The sequence below is a fragment of the Amphibalanus amphitrite genome, unplaced genomic scaffold (genome assembly GCF_019059575.1).
Source record: "Amphibalanus amphitrite isolate SeventyFive unplaced genomic scaffold, NRLGWU_Aamphi_draft 000042F_arrow, whole genome shotgun sequence".
NCBI lineage: Eukaryota > Metazoa > Arthropoda > Thecostraca > Balanomorpha > Balanidae > Amphibalanus > Amphibalanus amphitrite.
This window is the reverse complement of record NW_024881538.1, coordinates 706,235-727,623: the sequence shown is the minus strand read 5'-3', so window position 1 is coordinate 727,623 and position 21,389 is coordinate 706,235. Positions and strand designations below refer to the sequence as shown.

The 21,389-nt window shown below is 48.4% G+C and overlaps 1 protein-coding gene across 1 annotated transcript; it reads right to left on the bottom strand.

Moving 5' to 3' along the window:
* Nucleotides 1-4,859: 4,859 nt before the first annotated feature.
* Nucleotides 4,860-7,365, bottom strand: LOC122376312. Its single transcript, XM_043356121.1, has 3 exons — nt 7,251-7,365; nt 6,541-6,760; nt 4,860-5,818 (listed from the first exon to the last, which is right to left on the bottom strand). The coding sequence occupies exons 1-3, from the start codon at nt 7,309-7,311 to the stop codon at nt 5,152-5,154; spliced, it is 948 nt and encodes a 315-aa protein (XP_043212056.1). The 5' UTR covers nt 7,312-7,365; the 3' UTR covers nt 4,860-5,151.
* Nucleotides 7,366-21,389: the final 14,024 nt, after the last annotated feature.

Sequence of the window (21,389 nt, the reverse complement as noted above, 5' to 3'; positions counted from 1 at the left end):
GTACTATGATCTAGGAAATGAAAACGTTATGATTAACCTTCGCCCCAGTGTGGGGGGGGGCATATGTTACCACCCTGTCGCGTTTTTTGCGTGTAAATAAAAACCGCGGCGCGTAGCGCCGCGCCGCTTGGGGTAGCTTTTGGTACATCAATTTTGGACAACGTGTGAAATTTTTGACCCCAGGTCATGTCAGGTCAGGTCACCAGGTCAAGTTAACTGACCAAGCCTAAAAAAGTTTGCAATCATGTCCAGCTTGCAGTGTTTGTCAGAGAGGTTTTAAACTTGGTGGATTGCGTGATGTTATGGGCGCCTACAATTTGTATATCTCGGATTTTTTATATCCGTGACCTAAGATCAGGTCAGTGACGTGACCTTTCCATTATAAGTCAATGGAGAAAAATGAAAATGCCTCTAGATCCGTGTGTACGCATAGGAACAGTCCAAATATTTCAGAATCACAATGATTTGGACCACCCGTGACGACCAAGGTGTCTTTTTTGCTGATAGCCTCTAGAAAGGTCATCCGAGGTCATTTGAGGCTACAAACAGATTTTTGCCAATAACTTTCGATTGGAAAGAGATAGAACGCTGGGGATGGTCTCATTGTGTTTGTCTTGCCGAGACGCATCGACTGATATGCAACATGACCTTTTCCGGTCAGGTCATGACCTTGACCTGAGGTCAAATTTTCAAGTTGAAGTTTTCAAGGTCAAATTATAGTTCATTCGATGCGTCTCGGCGAATGGAACATGATTCTGGCAATAGAAATGTCGTGGCCTTTTTTAGTCAAAAGTTATTGTCGAAAAACACTTTTCGTAAAAGCAGCTATTTTTGGAGTTTTTGCTCTCTGGAGGCTAAACCGTTGACCTGATATCAATTTTGATGATGACCTTATCGAAAGAAGAGTTCAAGAGCTATCGATTGCTTTCCATGCATTTTTCTAGCTATCATAGTTCCTGAGATAAATGCATGTTTTCTTAAAAATATAATGACGTTTGGCAAATTTTGACCTTTGATGACCTCCAGTGACCCTAATATTGCTCTAAGATGAAAAATGACAGAAATACTTTCAAACGTACGCATTGAGAGCTGTCGTTCGCTTTTTATCGCGTCTTTCTAGCCCTCTTAGTTTTTGAGTTAGAGGTGGGTGGTAACATATGCCCCCCCCCTCCCTCCACTAGGGCGAAATTGGCTGAGACCGCCACTGGGTCGCGGGTTAAGAATTAGCTGATTTTTTTTTTTAATTTAGTCCGAATGGTTGAATGGGAGGATTTGAGGAATCAGAGCCCGCACTAAGCATAGCTTGTTGAGCTGACCCTGACCCCACCACCCGATCGCGCAATTCCAGTTGTATGGCAGAATTTAGTCCGAACGTTTAACGTGCCCTCACAACTGGACACGGCCCCCTCTGCTCACTCACGTTACCTGGCCTCTGTGCGGCCCCTGCCACAGACACGCACGCCATTACACGTAGGAGCTAATTGCTGGCCGCCCTCATTGCTGGCAGCCAAGTCATTGCTGGGGCTTGAACCGGGCTCTCACCATCGACTAAGCGTCGAATTCCGGCGCTTTTATCCACTTGGCCACGAGGCACGAAGAGCACAAATATCACATTGATAGCGATACTGAAGATACCGAAATATTGCATATATTTCGGTATCTTCAGTAGGAAACAGGAATGCAACCTTTTTGCAAGATATATGTAGGGGAAAGTGGGTGTATTGCGCCCTCCTTACCAATTGCGCCCACCAACATTCCCACGAATTCAATGGCATGTTTTGAATTTTGTGTTCGAAAACATTATTTTCCCCACTGGATAGTTCCTTTTATGGCCCAAGCTCCCCGATGAAGCCAATCAGCAAGGCTCATTACGCCATCAAAGATGTTTTGGCGTTTTCTTAGCTTTTTTGCAGTGTTTTGAACCGTTGGCTATAAAAATGTGTGATATTTGTTTGATTTTCAGAGTGATATTTAGAAAGAAAACCCTTTTTCATTATATTTCACTAAAACAGTTAATTTCCTTCAACATCTTTATGGTAACTTCCACGCTTTTATTAAAAAGTACCTCAATTTTAATTGCGCCCATGGCAATTGCGCCAGGGGGGCGCAATTAGAATAATGGTGTAGCTATTGTATATCACGACAGCATGAATGCATCATTAACTGATTGCAATAAAGAAGGAGTTTAGGTAATGTCAGGCAGGGGAGCAACCCGCTGTCGTCAGTCCGCAAATTATTTCTCTCGTCAAACTTATAATGCAGCTGCCATTTAGGCTACGAACTTGTGTAATTGACAAAATACGACATTTTAAACATGGACTCAGGCGTGAGAGGTGACAGCTATGATAAAAAAGTAAAAACTGATGTCATAAAACTGTCGAAACCAAAAAAATTATTAATTTTGAGAGAAAGGATTGGAAATATAACCGTATAGGCGCATACGTTCACATATATCTAGTCGGTTACAGTAAACGTTTTCGTTACACTTTAACAAGCGTACGAACACATGTAAAGTTATCTACCTGGGCAAAAAAACATCGCGATTTACACCTACATTTATTATTTAACCAGCGTGAATAACATTATGAATGTTAAAGTAAGCCGCAATGACATTAGACTGCCGGGGTGTATGCATTCCGCCTCATTCGCTTAGCCATGTTAAAGTATAGGGCGCAATTGGGTTCTAATTGCGCCATCCCCCTGGCGCAATTTACAGCAGTTGTTGGCAAATGCGCCCTTTTACATGTTGCTGAAAAAGCAGCTGTCAGACGCAAACGAAACATTCTTAATTGATCGGGAGGCTCTTAAATCGTAGCCAATGAGTTCCTCTTTGAAATGGTCACCAATGCATGCTTATATCTCCAGTGGTTTTCTTACAATTAGCGTTTTTCTTTAAGGTGGCGCAATTCACCCTCCTTCCCCTATGCGCCTTTGCATTCATACTTTATATATTGTAACATGATAATATGACATTACACTAAGACACAAAAATATGAAATTATGTATTTAGGTTAAACACAATAAAAATATATTTATATTGCATTTATGCATAGGGTAGAGTGGGGCAAAGGGCCCAGGGCGGGTCAAACGCCCACCCCTCTTTTTTATGAAGTGCTCGACTTTTCGAAGAATTCTCGATAGCCATTTTCAAGAACGAGCAGGAATCTACTTTTGCCCCCTTTTTCGGATCTACAAGTGGGTTGTTCTGGACGTAAGATAAAGATTAGTTTATTTCAGACAATTTTTAGATATTACATGTTTTCATACTACTAAAACTTTGTCTGACAGAGATTAAAGTAGGCAATGAAATTTAGCTACGCAGAACCTGCGGATTTAAGCTACGTTTTGAGCATTTACTGGTTTGCAACACAATCGTCACACGCTTAATTTTGGTGGACTTCGTTTTGAATGTGCTGTTGGGGTAATACGCCCACTTTGGTGTGGGACAAAACGCCCATCATGGGCGTTTTACCCCTAATGGGAGTTATACAGTACGGGTATTTGCGAACATTTTTGGCTGAAAGTGAGTGTCGGGATACGTTTCTACTGCTCAGGATTCTTATGAAATATGCAATATACTGGTTAGTATCGCCTGGAACAATTTATTCGCACGAACTAATCTCCGCTCTTTAAGGCGGTGACAGCCCGTTGACTGAATGAGGAGTGGGGTGGTAACAACGGTGTTCAAGATGTGTTTGGTGGTGTAATCTATTGATTTAAAGTCAAACGAAATGAGAATGGATAAATACTGCATTCTTTTGTCAGAGTACCGAGCGTGTAATGAAACGTTCAGGACTGGGCGTTATGCCCCACTCATATGAGCGTTATGCCCCATGGGTGGGGCAAAACGCCCGATTTGTAGTCCTCTCAATTCGGATGGCATATCTCAAAAACCATGCTTGCCACTTGTTTCTGATGTGTTATTCGAAGAAAGCCAAGGTAATGAGCTACCAGATCAGCTACCTAGTTGTCTTTCAAATTTGTAAGATAAAGAGATACTGGGGCTGGAAAGTTAGGGTGGGCGCTTTGCCCCACTCTACCCTAATTAGGGGCGATTAATCGGCAGTTCTTTCGGCTCCCGACAGCAGTTGAGTAAAGCTGTTTGATGAACTTGAATTTAAACGTTCAATATGACAGAGACCTGCGAACATTGTATGTCTGCGGGCAGTCTTTTAATAAAAGTTACTTTGATAATGCTTCTTCTCTGGTGAAGTTAGAAAGAAGCTTCTGTTAGGAAACGAGTGAGTAGCGGCGTGCTATACATATAGGAATGTCAGACTATAAACCTACAGAATAGTGTTTGCTCATTGAGAAACTGGGGTGTGATATTTTTACCATATTTGCTAAAAAAAATCACAAGTAGGCAGTTTTGCATTCAAAAATTAAACGAACTTTATTTTAGCACCAGTCTTCGTGCTGTTTTACTTCAACTATCATTCGCCAACGCCAAATACCCAGGGGCTGTGAGAGCTGCCAACAACGCCGGCCCGGCTTCTGCCTCATCTGTTCTCCAGCCAAGTCATTCATCCGCACTGACACGCGAGGCGACTTCCCCGGGCCCTGTCCCGTCCCTTTAACGGCCTCCCCTCGTCGTTATTGGTGCGCCTCTTGCTGAGTCGCCTGGCGGAAATGGGTGAAATTAGTGGTTTATTGGTATTTTATTCATTTTGTTCGATTTTCTAGGCATCGGTTGCCTCCCACCGAGAACGCAGTCAAAAACCCAAATGAGACTTACCAGGGAAGTCCGGTGTAGGCATTTGATGCCTAAAGGTCTTTACACATGCCTACTGCAGTGATTCAAATTTTGGGCGCAAAATGACCTCAGGAGTCGGCGCACCCTAAAGACCCAATAATCAAACAAGTGATTCAAATTTTATTTTCGGTCGTTTACAGCCAAAGACAATTAAGCATTTTTCAGAATATGGAACAATAATCGGACACGCGCATGCCCAGATAACTTTTGACGGCTAGTTGTAATGCACTTAAAGAGATGCACGTCTTCCACCTTTACGCATACAGCTAAACGGCTGTATGCATATTTCAACACGCGTTTATACCTATCCACTTTGCCTTTACCGATATATTACCTACCATCATTTTCCAGGGCGCATGTCATGCCAACCGGCTTCAGAAATGCATCATTTCGCCCAGCTAGACGGTACAGGCCGGCGGGAACTGACGGGCCAGCTGGTTAGCCTCGCCAAAGACACACGTCAAGATGCCCCGGGCGGCCCAGCACATGACGAACTCGCCCAGGGACTGGGTCTCGCCGCAGGCATTCACAGTGCGCTTCAGAACACCGGTGGAAGAGGAGCGACCGGCGCCCGGAGCCGAGCTGACCGCGCTCTTCAGGTGGGTAGCGTCCAGCGCGCCATCTTCGGTCTGGAAGTCCTGCAGCAGACAGGTCACCTGACTGACAGCGGAGGAGAAACCGTCTCCAGCCGCCGCGCCGGCCAGGCTGCGGCTGCACTCTGGCCAGGTGCGGCTGGTGATCAGCCCGTAGGCGTCCAGCAGTTGGCTGGGACTCATCGGACACTGACCGGTGAGGAAGCGCGACAGACGCTCTCTGCCCTTGTCGTCCAGTCTCATCTCGTGCGCCTGCTGCACGTCGCAGGCGGCGCTCAAACTCCAGCGGAGGCACGCGTGGACGTACACGGCCTGCTGGCGGGGCAGCAGGTCGATGTCGGCGTCACCGATACACATTGAGAACAGCTCGGCTCTGGTTCCCGACCAGTTCGGGCCGTCCTCATCCCCCAGCGCAGTGCGTCGGAAGGCACTGAGGTCGAACTGCGTCCCGGCAGCATCAAGCTGCTGAAGGCTGAAAGAGAAATAAATGGTTCATGCTATAAGCACTTGCAATCTAGTGTTGGCACAGGCGTTCTTCATTGTTATGAAATGAAATATGCTTGCCTACTTGAGAGAAGCTACTTCACTGTCACAACATATCGTCATCGGATTAAGAGTAGAAGGACAGTAGGCTAGAAGCAAGATGTCGTTGATGCGTTTATTGCATGCATATTGCATAGAGCCCCTATCCTACCCGCCCCATGCTTACATCATCCTTTCGGAGGTAGACACACTCGAAGTTATTGATACAGGCATATGCGGAAGAAATATCACGTATTCCATCCCCGCACTGTTGCGGACAAATTTGCTGCATCATAGGACAATAATGCCGAATTATGTACACATGGATGTATAGCTGCAGTTTTATATATCGTGTGCTTATTGCTTGAGTAGTGAGTACTGCCTCACACAGCGATGGTCAATGGTCATAGCTCGCACAATTGTCTCAGGACAGTCACACAAATATTTGTCAAAAACTACAGAGCTCTACGGAGCATGATACACACCAATTAAAATATGATAGGTAAAAATTCAACTGAATATATGATAATATTCATTTCAAGGAAGATAATAAAACATATGATGTGATCGCGCATACTAAGATCCGCCTACATATATTTGTAGATTCTTTGATGGTCGTAGATAGAAACCAGTAAGTAGAGATTTCCAAAAACAGATCTCTGAAATTCTTACCGATTGGCCATGCAGATGTAGTAGCGTCCAGCATACGGGACGCCGTCACAGGCATCACCGTGACTTCCTGCAGCCGCCCTGACCTCGCACTCCGTCCTGGCGGCCTGCAGGGCCTGGTGCTCCGCCTCGGTCAGGTCAACGGTGTCGGCAGCACAGTTACGGGAGAGTAGATACGCGATGTCGACCACGTGGCCGGTGGAAAACACCGCATTGCCAGAATCTGTTCGAGGAACAGTTTCATGTTAGAGCGTTTCAGTCTTAGAGAAAACAATACCGTGATGCAGTGACATTTTTTCACAGATTTCCGGCCTTCACTTGTCAATGGAGTGTAGCGCTACTGGTGGCAATGGCAAATAAACATAAACACAGATATAGTGTCATAAACCTACACCTTTTCACAAAAAAAAAACACAAACACCATGCCACTGAGCAATGAGCATTGAGGTAGCATACCACGGCCAGTATCCACTCATTGCCGTGACCTCGTCATTAGCAACACACCGGTAACGAAGTGCAGGGACCGGAGAGTTGACACAAATGCAAACACCACAGACATATGCAAGGACATTAGTCTTTGAGACCTCCATGACTCGGCAGACAGGTTGCGTGTCTCGCGGTAGACCGATTAGTATTTACCCCTGCCCTCCAGCAATTTCATCAAACCCTATCCGTGACCGTGTAAGACAGAGAGGTCAGCACGCTTGAATTACCTTGACAGGAGACCAGTGCCAGCAGGGCGGCGGCGAGGCCAAGTTGAACCGGTCGAGCCATGACGGGCGGCGCTGTAAACCAGAGGAGTCCTTGTCGTTCAGTGTCGTCCGTCTGTCCGCTCACGGCCCCGGTGCAGCGTCGGCACGCAGCTGAACCAACAGCGCTCGGCTCCAACCAGGAGGCAGCACCAATCGCCGCGGGGAAAACATGGCCCGTAGGAACACTTGACAGTACAGTGTGTTTCCTCAGCTGTGTACCATACATAGGCGGTCACCGAATCCGCAAAAGGGCAGGCAAGTGCGAGTTCAGGATCGCATAGGGAAGCACTTACTGTATTCGAGATATCATTTGAAACTATGTACAGATCATTTGAGAGAGCTGTTTATCCCATTTTAATATCATCAGGTGTAAAAATTAAAATATGTGTTACTGGTGGCATTTTTTCCTCTTTTTTTGGCTTTCAACGAAGCAGTTAGTAGTGTTTCATCCTGAAATTGGAGCTTATATCCGTTCAGTCTGACTAAGATTTATTCGTTTTGTCCAGTTGCTATATATGTACGAGTATGTACTCATTGCGGCAGAAATCAATTTGGGCTTCTGGTGCCAGATTATCTCTACTCCAACTAGTCGTTTACAGCGAATGATTTACAAGGTACAATATACATGTTGTTTTGGTGGTATGCATGAAACACAATAGCAATAGCATGTAAAACATGCAGTTTTTAGAATATTTGATACTACGCTTCTACGCTTCAATATCTAACACACACGATCGATCCAGCCAGCTTGCCGATCCTATTCCACTCACAGACCGATTGGGATTACACTGAATTGATTTCAGTCCATTTCTTCCCTACCATTTGCAAGCGGTCACGCCCTAAGATTTATTCCGCCAATATCGGATTTCTGTGTCTCGGCCTGATTTGAATTTATTGACTTGTGGGGACCGGCCGACCAAGTCTGGCGCCTTCCCAGCCTCACGCCACGCTGTGAGGCATCAACAGACCGCGGGGAGTCGGGAAGGGAGGGCTGGTCTGTATATAGTTGGAGATCTGCTGTGGGCAGCGATACACCTAACAGCGATATAACTATAGTGTCGACGTCAAACAGCTTTGGATAGGTTCAATGCATTAAAAACGACTTGTTGTAAACGGCAAACGATGCTTTGTGCAAAGCAATGTCAGAGTTTATATGATAGGGCTTGCCTAAAATTGAAAATCTTAAGTGATACTTAAAGATATAATCTCAATGTGACATTAGTTAAAAAACAGAAAAAAGAAAGACGGCAAACATGTGTAAAAAAAAATACATGCACTCTTCAAGGTCAGCAGCAACAGAGCTGATCTGGTGCTAAACACTTTTATATATCTAAATTTCAAGAAGATTTTTGCCTAAAATATTATGAGAGATTTGAAATTTAGGGCACACTGTAAACAAAGTTTAGCACCCATGTTTTGAAATGCAATGCCGAAAACGTTCAACTGTGTCTGTCGTTCCGTCGAGAAGCGGTTCGCCCACAGTCGGGCTGGAACCCGGGCCTCTGAGGCCGGTTAGCGCCGTGATTAGGTCCAGTTTTTGCCTCCACACCACCTCAGTGCTGCTCCAACTCAACAGCACGTATCCGGAAGGAAGAAACGAGTCGACCGAGTTTTTACAGCGCAGCGTAGAGCTCCAGCAGCTCCGGCCTTGTGGCTCGATCAACAACTTCCTAACTACAGTTTGATTTCTTAAAATAAGACTCCTGATTTGAGTCGGATGAGTGAGCGCGAAATGAGCGGCTTTTTATTTTTAGCGTCTCGGTTGTTGAAGAATCACCGACGTGCCAATTGTTCTCATACAATTAGTTGAGCATTAAGCACTTATGGTTTATGTTCAAGTTTTATTATATACTCCGGCTAATAAGTTATAGTGAAGAGATATTTAGAGGTTGCCATATTTTTGATGAAGTGTCATTGTGCTCATTGAAGTGAAGATATGTCTATTGTCTACTCTAAATGACCCGTCAAGCTGCACGGGTCACCAGACGGCAGATTATAAACGCGGCGGGCTGCAGAGTGGCTGTCTCCATGTACGGCGAACAGAGACGGCGTCACAAATCTGCCGTCCGGGGAGGGCGAGTCGCCGTAATTGGTATCGATTTCCGCCACCGGCTGTCTTTAAGCGGATGATAATTGCGCACCGTGTCCTCGACGTAAGCAGGCGATTTTGCATCAGGCCCGTTAGCTGGGGGCGTTTGTGCCGTGTAATTCGGGAGTGGCAGCCGCGCCGCGCCGGCGCCCTCTGAGAGGGACTATATCGGATCCCGCCGGCCGGAGGGCACCCAGTTCGGGGAGCGCCCGCCAGCCTGGAGCCCTCAGCCAGACAGCGCCACTAATTCAATTGGCTTGAAAGCGTACTTACCGCACGCCAGTAAGAGCACACCGAATAAAGCCCAGCGGCGCACGTACTTACGACCTTTTCAAGTGTGCAGTGTTGAGTTCACACTCGAGTTCTCTGCTCAAAACATCGGTAACCTGGTTGAAAGGAATGCTTGGCGGTGCTTGGCTTTTCCAATGTTTGTGTCGGCCTCACAAGGCAACGAAAGATCATTTGAGATAATTGAATGCAACGAAATCTTCAATGAAGCTCTCAAAGCTGAAAATTGTCTGATTTTGTGTCTGAATGTGTTCCAGAGCAGCTTTAGCCAAATTTTCGTTCATAACGATTCAAGTTTCCTTTTTATGCCATGAAAATAACAGTTCGCTTATAAATGTACATACACAGCGGGGCCATTGCCCTGATTGGCCCTAGATGTTTCAGCCATGCGAAATATGGATAGAAATATTTCAAGACCATAAATTCCATGAGGCTGGCATTGAAAAGTTCAGGAAGTGGCAGCAGTGGTAGACTGCGCCGCGGCACGGTGGTGCTCTGCGGTACAGCCTACCTTCCAGTCGTTCCCGAGTGGTTTCGCTCACAGCACGTCTGCGCTAACCACTGAACTCTATGCGCTGACAAAAAGAGCGCATGAAGATCCTGCTCTCAGAAGATGACCGGGTCCCCCAGTCTCTTATGTGATGAACAGCCATTCTACAGCGGATCTCAATCTTTCCACAATCTACTTAGAATCGTTCTTGGATACTTTTCGTTCTCGGATGGATACTTTTTTCTCTTGGTTGCCGATTTCTTTTGCGTGTGCCATGTCTTAGAAAATTTCATTGTTGTTCGTCTTTAGTTTCCAACGACTATACATGCCTAGAACACACTTGGATTATCTTTCTTTCATTGCTTGATCCTGCAAATTCTGGAATATTTTTTATTGAACAAAAGAAATGGATATGGATATGCAGACTCCAAATAATGCAGATAGGATGATTCAGCTCGGTCTTGCTCTATGCAAATCAACCATTCGGAGTCTCTAAATGCACAGGCTAATTTTATTTGACGCCACATTTATAATTTGATGAGAACACTTTTTATTTCATTGTGTTAATATTTTCTCGTTTATCCCAATAGCACAAAGTTATGCCCGGCCTGCCTTACTCAACGACTCTCCACTGACCCTCCCCCAGTTTTTCCCCACCGCATAGCCATCTTGCTTGGTCCTATCCCAGCCCTTCCCCGCAGTCTTGAACCATTTCTTATCCCACCTCAGTCTTCAGCTTTCTACCCTTCTCTCTTCTCCCCTTCCCTCCTCGGAGTCTCCCTTATCTCCCGAGTCTCTCTCCCCCTTCGCTAGCGCCACCTGCACAACACAGCGCACATCCAATAAAAATGCATGGGATCCGGTGTTGAGATTGTTCTGCCAGCTTAGTGGCTGACGCGCGGCTCAGGCGGCGGCGTTGTAATGCTGGTCGGACGGGGCAGCGGTGGTCCGCCGACGGCCGACGATCACCCTCTATTAGAGGTGGGGCCCACGACTGTCGGCACCGCTGGCCCGCGCTGAGCGGGGCTGCTCGGCGCGCGGCTGCCACCGCCAGTCGACGCGCAGCAATCGTCTAATCGTCGGTGGGCTCCTAACAAGATTGCGGCGGTTACAGGCTTCCCGACGGCCACAGCGGTGGAACGAGGTGATTCCAGTCGCCCGAAGCCCTTCCGACCTCCTCAGGCTAATTGATATAATCAGTCGGCCAGCGGGCGGGCCGGGGCTTCTCTGTGTGTACGGACGGACGGAGGCGGTGGATAGATAAGGGGATCGGTGCGCCGACGACCCCGCGCCGCCCGCGGCCACCGGGGCCCGATTTCAATATGAATGTGCGCTGCGGGACGGCCTGTCAGTGACCCAGACAGATAGCCATGATCAATGGCACTGTCCCGTCCCCCGGCGCGCAGCTGGCCTCATCCTGTACGCGCCAGCACCGAAATTACTCCACCCGTAGATTAGGTCACACGGCCGGGGTGTCATCGTGAAGGCGGCAGCGACTCAGAATTCAGAACCCATCAGCAGCGCGCATCCTTAAACTCGCCATAGCCATGGCTGGCTAATATGGATGATGTTACGTAATAGCCGTTTTCACGACGGACTATCCGGCGAGTGCTCCTAATTTGACCAAATCTGCACCTAATCTGCACCAAATGTGCACCAAATGTGTACCAGATGGCCGTAGTGAAAACGGCTTATATGGAGTGTTGCATTGTTTCATGCCATTTTACTGCTCATTATTATCCTACACATTCGTTAGGTACACACATTTAATAATTTACACCAAAAAGGCACGAATTCAAGAAGAGCGTTACTAAAGGCTGAGGCATCTTTTTTTTTTAACGAAATTTGCCCTTATAGCTAGAAGTGAACTGGTTTGCGACTTGCGAGTTGCAACGAACGGTATGATTCACACTTCACAGGCATGCACGGTCAACGTACTATTCGCAACAGTTGCTTTCACTCTGCAGGGCTGATTAAGATCAAGTGTAGGTACCATTGCCAGGATGTTAATGCAATGCACATTGCGCATCTCCCTAGATATACGATGCTTCTCAGGGAAGATAGCTTCGCAAAGTTTGCAATATTCCTCTGGAATATTAATGAACGTGAAATCCGCCAGTAAAAGGTTTCTAAGCCAAGCGAGTTTCAAACTTTTGCCAAATGTCTTTGACCCGTTGCAATATTTCCAGCGGCGGTCGCCTCGCATGTCTCCGAGTGGGCAGCACCCGTGTCGCGAGACCCACATCCGGGAACTCTTCCGGTCCATGACCTGGCTGTCCGACACTCAGGGACTTACACGGACGAGTGCTGAAGTTCAAGGCCCACACTACCGAGCTAAAAGACAGAGTTCTGCATATTTTATTTGCTCCCTGGTATGAACACCAACAGTGCGGAAGCCGGGAGCAATGCTGCATTATTTAGTTGCTCTGAGTATCTCGTATGGTAATGTTCAGGTGAGTAGTCAGTAGTTCTTAAAGATCTTATTGATGTGCGTTGAATTGTTGAGCTAAGTATCTCATTACAATCAGACCAAGATGCTTTCTGCGTATAAAACAAGTTACAATATTTATGCACAAAAGACGGTGCAGAATATCCAGTCTTCGATTGGCGTGCTCTTTCCTTCATAAAAAAATGAATGTAGTTAGCACACAGCTAACATTCCTAAATCCAAACAACAAATGTGCAAAGACAACATAACCAATCAGATAAAGGGATGAGCGCTGATGAACTTTGACCTTGGTAGTTTGATTATATGCCAAGTATATACATTTGTTTGCGTGTATTTGCTTATGACAAAGGCATCCATGGGGAGCTGATAAAAGGAACCTTTTAGTTTGTTCTGCTGAATTCTACATAAACATTTCACATTTTTTTTGTGTAAATTATGTGGAGGAATACCTAACACAAATAAGGAGAAAAATCTCAAGATTTACATAACAGAAAATCACATTTGAATAAAAAAAATCGACTAAATAATGAATTATATACCTTACACAAGAACAGGCGTGCCACCAACCCGTTTCATCTCACTAGCAACATGCCCACCGCAGAAAAAGGAGCCCACACATCACCCATCACAATGCATACCGAGTTTAAATCCGTAGTCTTATATCCGCTGCCGGTGCTGTGCCTGACGAATGGCCCCTGGCCGTCCATCCAGGGACCGTTAATACACGCCATTGTATTGAACAATCATGAGCGATCCACATTCTAAAAGTGCGTGGCGATTACTGCTCAGAATCCGTATCCGCGGTTACTAATCTAAACATTCACAGCATTCACACATTCACTCACGTCAAAGCACGGACTGAGACACTTTCGTAGTGCCACAGGTACAACTCACCCACCCACCAACCCGTTGGTCAGCGACGATCAGTTGATGCCCCGTCCACTATCGCGGCTTTAACAGATCGGGCAAAGCGGGCGGGAGACAGCTGCGACAGCTGAGTTGGGAGACTGTTGAGTAGAGCAGCGGCTCGATAGCCGAACCGCCGCCTACCCGTTTCCAGCCGTGGTCGCGGAAGGTGAAAGAGGTGGTCTTGCCTGGAGTGTCTCTCCCGGACAGCGCTGTTTGTGACGAACATGGTTGCCAATTCCTCGGGTTCGCCGCGCTGAATGGCTTTGTGGGCGATAACAAGGGTTTGGTAATCAGCCATATGACGCGGGGACAGCCACCCGAGCTTTTTTCGCAGGTCAGAGACATGGGCAAATTTACGGCGACCGAAAATGACTCTAGCAGCGAAGTTCAAAATTTTTTGGAGACGATCGAAATTTTTTTGGGACCCATTGCCATAAACTGAGAGGCAGTACTGGATGCGTGATATAACGAGTGCTGTCACGAGCGTTCTAATGATGCCATCCGGGAGACTGTGGCGCGCATGGGAGAGACCGATCAACAGTCCCGTACACCGGCGACTGAGTTCGGAGACGTGAGCGTCCCAGGATAGAGTACTGTCAAAAGTGACGCCCAGGTTCCCCACCTGCGCGCACGGCTGCAACGCTGCGTCACGGAACGATACCCTGAAATCTGGCAATTTGCGTAAATTTTGACGACTGCCGAAGACAATGAGCTGTGTTTTACTGGCGTTGACCTTCAGGGCGTTAGCGCAGAACCATTCGTTGAGTGACGCGAGCGAAACCTCCATGCGCGAGATGAGAACTCCAAGGTCCCTGGCAGGACCGCTAACCAATACTTGGGTGTCGTCGGCATATTGAAAGACTACTGCATCACCCGCGTACAGCGATAGGTTGTTAGAGAAGATGGTGAAAAGTAACGGACCTAACGCAGAGCCCTGGAAGACACCCATGGTATTAGGAAGAGGCCGAGACAGCACTCTACTTCCGGACCCATTTTTCAACGACACGCTCTGGGTGTGTCCATGAAGATAGGCGGCGAACCAGGAAATTTCGATACCGTGCAGCATAAGTTTTTGCATCAGAAGCTCGTGGTCTATCACGTCAAAACATTTACTAAGGTCGAGAAGGCATAGCATTGAGATCTCCCCCCTGTCGGTGGCGGCCAGGATGCGTTCAGTGACGGACAACAACGCGGTTTCAGTAGAGTGCCGGGGGCGGAAGCCGTGCTGTGAGGATGCCAGCAGGTGATTGTGAGAGAGGTAGATGTAGAGCTGCTGATGGACAATGCGCTCAACCACTTTCATGATTACAGGAACCAGGGAAATGGGCCGGAAGTTTGCGGGGTCTGAAGGATTGCCGGATTTGAACAGAGGGTGAACTATGGAATGTTTCCATGAATCGGGGATGTCGGATTGAATTAAGCAGGTATTGATAATATGCAGGATGACGCCACCAATAGCTCGGAATCCGGCTTTCAGCATGCGAACGCAGACACTGTCGGTACCGCAAGCACCCGAGCTACGCATACTGAAAATCGTCCGCTCAAGCTCGGCAAGTGTGATTTCTCGAAGTTGAAAACTGCATGCGCCAACACGGGTAAGACGTACATTCAAATCGGTAGGTGCGTTTTGGGCTCGGATCTCGGCAGCGACACGAGGACCGACGGATACAAAGAAAGAATTTAAGTCATTGGCAGATAGGTCAGGCTGAACATCAGGACCATCCTTCTTACCGGCAACCACCGACCTGATACATTGCCAAACTTTGTTGGGGCCCCGTTCCCCGATTTCCCTCTGTAGTTCCACCCGCCGGTCGCGACGCAAAGCCGCCCGGACAGAGCGGTTAAGGGTTTTGTACTCGCTCGAGTTGCGGCCTAAATGGCGGAGCGCAGCGCGACGTTGGGACATGAGATCTCGAGTGGCGACGGAGACGGGAGGAGCAGTCGGGTTACGGATAGACACACGCTTAATTGGGGCATGGGCATCGAAAACAGGTACGAAGAAAGACAAGAAAGCATCCCACTTATCACTGACGGTTTCGGCGGAGAATACATAATCCCAGTCAACATCGAGTAAGTCATGATGCAGTGCAGGGTGATCTAAACGCTTAAAAGAGCGAGACGAGATAACAGTGGGCTTTTGACGCAGTTTCGGCACATTCACAACGACATCGATAAGTTTGTGAGGACTGAAGTGACAATATTTAACACGGGTGTCGCAAACGAGCTCACGGTTGTTAACAATACACACATCCAGGAGCGAGCCGGAGGAAAATGTTGCAGTTGTCACTAATTGATCTAATGAGTAATTTGATAGGAAGCTGCTTAGGTGTTGACGCGCGCGGAAATTAGGCTCTTTCAATAAATCACAGTTGAGGTCGCCGCAGATGACAAGCGGAACACTGGGGTAATCGATTATAACTCGTTGCAGTTGGGCCTCGAGGTCCATGAAGTCGGCAACCAGAGCAGCCTCACTGTGTCGGGGTGGCCGATACAGGGAGCAGATAATCAGCTGCCGGCCCTGTTCAAGCTTTAGCAGCGCCCACAGTGACTCCAGGCTGCTGGCAGGGCTCCCACTGCCCGGGATCTTGAGTCGGGTTGACGTGATTTTAGCCTTGGTGATAATTGCGACACCGCCGTAACCGCTACCATCTGGGCGGTCCACACGACAAAGCGTATATCCTGGAATGACCAGGAGGCGGTTCGGGGTGGTCGAGCGCAGCCAGGTCTCAGCCAGAAGCATGACGTCGTAGTTGTGACGATTGAGCTCAAACGTCAGCTCCTGAATTTTGGGCTTCAGGCTTTGAATATTCAGGGAGCCGATGAGTAATTTGGGCGGGTCGGTCGGCCGGTTAGACTGGCGCTGAGTCTGTCGAGCGGGCCGGCCATGTGCCCCGTCCACTGGGCTGAGGGGGCGTGGCCGATTATGACGGCGGATGACATGGGCGGGAAGACTGCGCCGGATAGTCTCGGCGACTTCCCGAGCCGTGTTGTTGTTCAGCCGGTCACGCACCTCCATCAGAAATGCCAGGTCGTATGCACAGGCAGGAGCAATTTGGTCGTCCCGTCGATGGTTGATGACAGGTGTTTGGCACTCTACACGGCGAGACCCGTGAGGGGTCCCAGTGCCGGGAGCAGTCAGCTGTTCGCTGCTCCCATGTCCCCTCGCGCGCCGAGCACGCCAGCCCGCGCGACGGCCGCGCCGAGCGGGCCGCCGGGGCAGGGGACGAGGGTCGGCCGGCATTGTTGTTAGCCGGCCGCTACCGGCGTCTCGGGCGCCGGCCGGGACCCATAGGGGCTGGTCACCATGGCAACCGACGGCGGTTGGGAGGGGGAGACTTGAGCCTTGAAGGCATGCGCGGCGGAGAGAAAATAGTCCTGCAGAACTTGATGATTATCTTGAAAACGACTGCAGATAGACGCTTAAAAATTGCGCCGTTGAGTGCGTCATTAAAAAATACGTAAGTCTTTATGTAACGATGAGCTCTTCTCTTCGATAATATCTGTTGTCGCTGCCATCTGTTGTCGCTGGCGAGAGAGACGGAACGCATTCATAAACGGCAGCATAACTCAGCCGCCTTTATGAGCCGGACAATGCAGCTGCACGGATGCAGATTCAACTGCCGAGACGCACGCTAGTGTTGCCTGCCGGTTCAATGTTCATTGTTCAGTGACCCAACAAGGTCACCGTTTCTCGCCGGTATACCACTTGGACTGTGTTGTGTTGTTCTTCCGACTGTTCTGTTGAGTGACCCGCTTGCCACTGAGTTAGTGTCGAACGTATAGCCTGAACTCAACAGCGTGTTAAATGATGCAATGAATTAGATAGCGACTCTTTCAGAAAGACACTGTCCTGTCCTGTGCTGAGCAATGCACCAGGATCACCGGCCGCAGAGTGCCAGACCGCACCAGTCCCCCTGGGCTAGCCAGAAGTGACACCGACCCTGCGCTCTCCTTTCCTTCCGACCGGCGCGGCGCCGGCTGGCGGCCGGGGCGATGACATGGGGTGAGGGGAGCATTCAGAGCCTCACCCCGGGCCACTAACCGTAACAACGCACCGGGCCGACCGCCGGAAGGACGGTGATGGACAGTCTGTCTTAAAAGTACCGCGCAAAGTGACGGTGGATCCATCAAGCCTGACCGAGGAAGGGCCTGCTGAATTTGAAAGTCACCGAAACAATTGACCTGGGGAATGGACGAGGATGTCAATTGCTTCGGTGACTTTCAAATTCAGCAGGCCCTTCCTCGGTCAGGCTTGATGGATCCACCGTCACTTTGCGCGGTACTTTTAAGACAGACTGGACACCCGAGAGAGGCCGGAAGGGGGAGAGACGGTGGCCGCAGGACATTGGCCCCGTCAGACTGGGCTGTATGGGAGCACGGTGCTGAGGACGGCTGAACGGCTGACCAACGCACCGGTCACTGACCAGTGCGTGCTATGCGAGAGAGAGAGAAAGAAAGAGAGAGAGAGAGAGAGAGAGAGAGAGAGAGAGAGAGAGAGAGAGAGAGAGAGAGAGAGAGAGAGAGAGAGAGAGAGAGAGAGAGACAGAGAGAGAGAGAGAGAGAGAGAGAGAGAGAGAGAGAGAGAGAGAGAGAGAGAGAGAGAGAGAGAGAGAGAGAGAGAGAGAGAGAGAGAGAGAGGGAGAGAGAAAAATTGATGAGAAGGTATTCACTAATCTGGTTGCCATTAAGCCCCTTAGTGGCAGCCTGTTCAAAATGCTGTTCTTGTCGCCGGTGTATAAAAAAAACAAGTATCTAACAAGAACTAACTACGCACCAGTTCCTGACCTACCTCACAATGCTTCAGAACCGAGCCAATCTCGCCCTTTCCTGACCTGTCCTCACAAATATGGCCCCATGCCACGGCACACCTCTTCTCTTCGTATCTCCGCGTTGTCCGTTCTCTTTTCCTCTCTCTCTCTCTCTCTCTCTCTCTCTCTCTCTCTCTCTCTCTCTCTCTCTCTCTCTCTCTCTCTCTCTCTCTCTCTCTCTCTCTCTCTCTCTCTCTCTCTCTCTCTCTCTCTCCACCCTCACCCAGTCTCGGCCGGCAGCTGGGCGTCGCTCGGATTTCCGCGGCCTCATCTCTAATTGGCCGGGTCGTTACTGAAGCCGACGCCAGTAATCGGAGGCCGTCACAAGTTGGCAGCTCGGCAAGTTTGCCGCGGCCGGGAGGCGTTAATCGTGCCATCCGCCGCGCCGGCCCGGGCCGCGGCTCTGCACTGTGGGCCGACACAGCTGTGGGAACTGGCGTGACGTGGGTTGGTTCAGCTGTTGGACTGACGTGACGTCACGACGTGGCGTTGTAGTTAGTATGTCTAACTGTTTGATATTTTGCTCCCCAAAAAGTGCACATCATATTTTAGATTCAGAGAAGAAGCTATGCAATGTTCGTAATACCTATGTAAGAAAAACACATTTAATTTATGAAATCACAAGCCTCTACGGTCTAAGAAGATGTTTGGACAAAATGTAGATAAACTGAAATCAACCATGGCTAATAAGTGACCTAGCGGAATTGGATGCATAGCGCATCAATGTTGAATCCCACATCCATAGCCGGATCCGGAAAGGTGGTCTCGGACGCTACGGGGGAGGGGTGCTACCCCAATTTTTTTTCCAAAATCAAGAAACATCCTCGGTTTCAATTTCTTTCGAACTGCTGTGCTATTCAGCTTTTCCAACAAGTGCATGCAAGCAGGCAATAAGCAGACTTTTCCAAATAAAAATTGCTTAGTTTTCCTACTGTTCTACAAAAACGATATATTTTCATCGTTTTCAGGCGCTGGGAGGGTGCATTTGGCCCAAATGCACGTAATGCACGTATTCCATTTACCCACAGGCATTTGCCCACAAATGCCTTGAATCCGGCAGTGTGCATACCAAGGATATGTTATTGGATGTGCCATAATAGCCCATATAGGTACACGAAAATGAACATCTTCGCAAAAGAAACGGATTGACGAATGACGATGGTTTTCTGACCAGGATAGGTGGGTCAACCCGGGCATCTCTACCCCGTCTACTACACCTTTTTGCATTTGAATTCAACCATTCGCCATAACTGTTTGGGGAGCCATTTCGACAATCGACATTGAGCACAACTATTCCGGCGTTGTGTGTCTCATTTTAGCTATTCAGCAAAACAGATTGAACACTGAAATGAGCGATGTGCAAAACGGTTTGACACTTCGCCAGACTTCGGCATTTAGTGGGCTAGCTTGGCATATGGCGAATATTTTCGACCATTGACGATTTGTTTTTCACAATGTTGAAGTTTGAACCATTCGCTCAACGCCGAGTTGTAGAGGAGGACCGCCGAATAGTTTTGCTCAATGGTGATTCTTTGTGACCAACCGCCCATTTGTAGCGCCACCTACATGGCGAATGTGTACAAATGTTTTGTCCAATGGTTTAAAGCTAACGCAAAACGGTGTAGTATAACCGTGTGTTCCGCGTGAAATGTCTCTCCAGTTCAGAAAAGACTCGTAAGTCGTAGCTACCCGCCGCCAGTCGCCGCCCTGTGGCTGCAGTTAGCGGAAATATGATTTTCCGCCGGATACACACACCACAAGGCCAGAGCTGAGGTAAATATGCTGCGTCGGGCTGCGGCATCAGCCGTGGGACGCCAGAGCTCAACTTGATATGCGCCGCCTACCGCCCCACCGTTCTGACACAGTCGTGACGGGCTAGCCCGGTTCGGAACACACAGCTCTAAAATATCGCGTAGTGGCTGAGAGCTACGTAGCGTAACTTCTCTGTGAAAGCCAGTGCTTGGAGTTCAGAGTTTTGCGCAATAGATAACTTACCTACTTGTACTTTACTTGTATTAACATAACGTTATATGCCTTTGGATATTTCCTTAAATGGTGTGACCTCACGGATGCTATAGTTGTTTTGACTTTTATCCTTGGCTTGATTTGAGATGTCTGCTAGAAAAACGTTTCGGCCGGTTGAGCTTTTTCGGAAGTCGTCAGGTGTCTCCTAGCGACTGCCATCTCCGCTCCAAGTGAGTACCTATCTGCCGGTCCCACCTTCGCAATTCAATCAATAGTCGCATAGTACACCATTGATTTGAATTCAACGATTGGCTTTTATAGTCTAAGCATAGATCTTAGTTGATCTCGTTGGAGCATGATCATCTGAAAAAGGGTGCGAAAAACAGCGTTAATGTGCCAAGTATGCAATGCAACTCTCGGGCATGCTGCCCAGCCCTGATGGAAGATGGCAGATTAACGAGCTAAGTCTCTAATAAAGGCTACGCTTCAGTTCCTTTGTGTATTTCATTGGTTCCTAAAAGCGTCCACATGCCGAGCCCTGCCTGACTCGGCGACTGCTGCTGTGAAGGATACTCCGGTCTATGTAAGTCGGAGACTACCGTGTGCCCAATTCGAGCCTGTTTGAGCCGGCGACTAGTGTGCAGAATCCGTGTCGTTCCATTACGCCCACCGAATAACTCACAGTCCGAGTGTCGCTCGCAGCCCAGGCGTCGCTGATTTAGCCTCTCCGGAAACCGACGCCATAATTCAGTACCTACATACTGCCGGGGACGCTTTTAGACGCCGCTCCTCCGACGATCAAAGTGCTCCGGCCTGCTTCGACAAATGCCACTAATTGAGTTCGCGCCCAGGAAAGTCTTTCAACTACATACGAACGGTGTTGCACCGGTGAAAAATAATCTTGACGTTCATACAAGACTGTACAACGAAATTACGGCACCTGAATATGGTACTGAGAAACCCAAATTACGAAGTATTATTCTGCGGAAACCCCTTGATTTGATCCGGAAATTACCTCGTCAAGTATTAATTTATGTGTTTCATTCAGTAACAAATGAAAAGCAGACTGCGTAGCGGCTAGCACCATGACGCAGTTATTGCT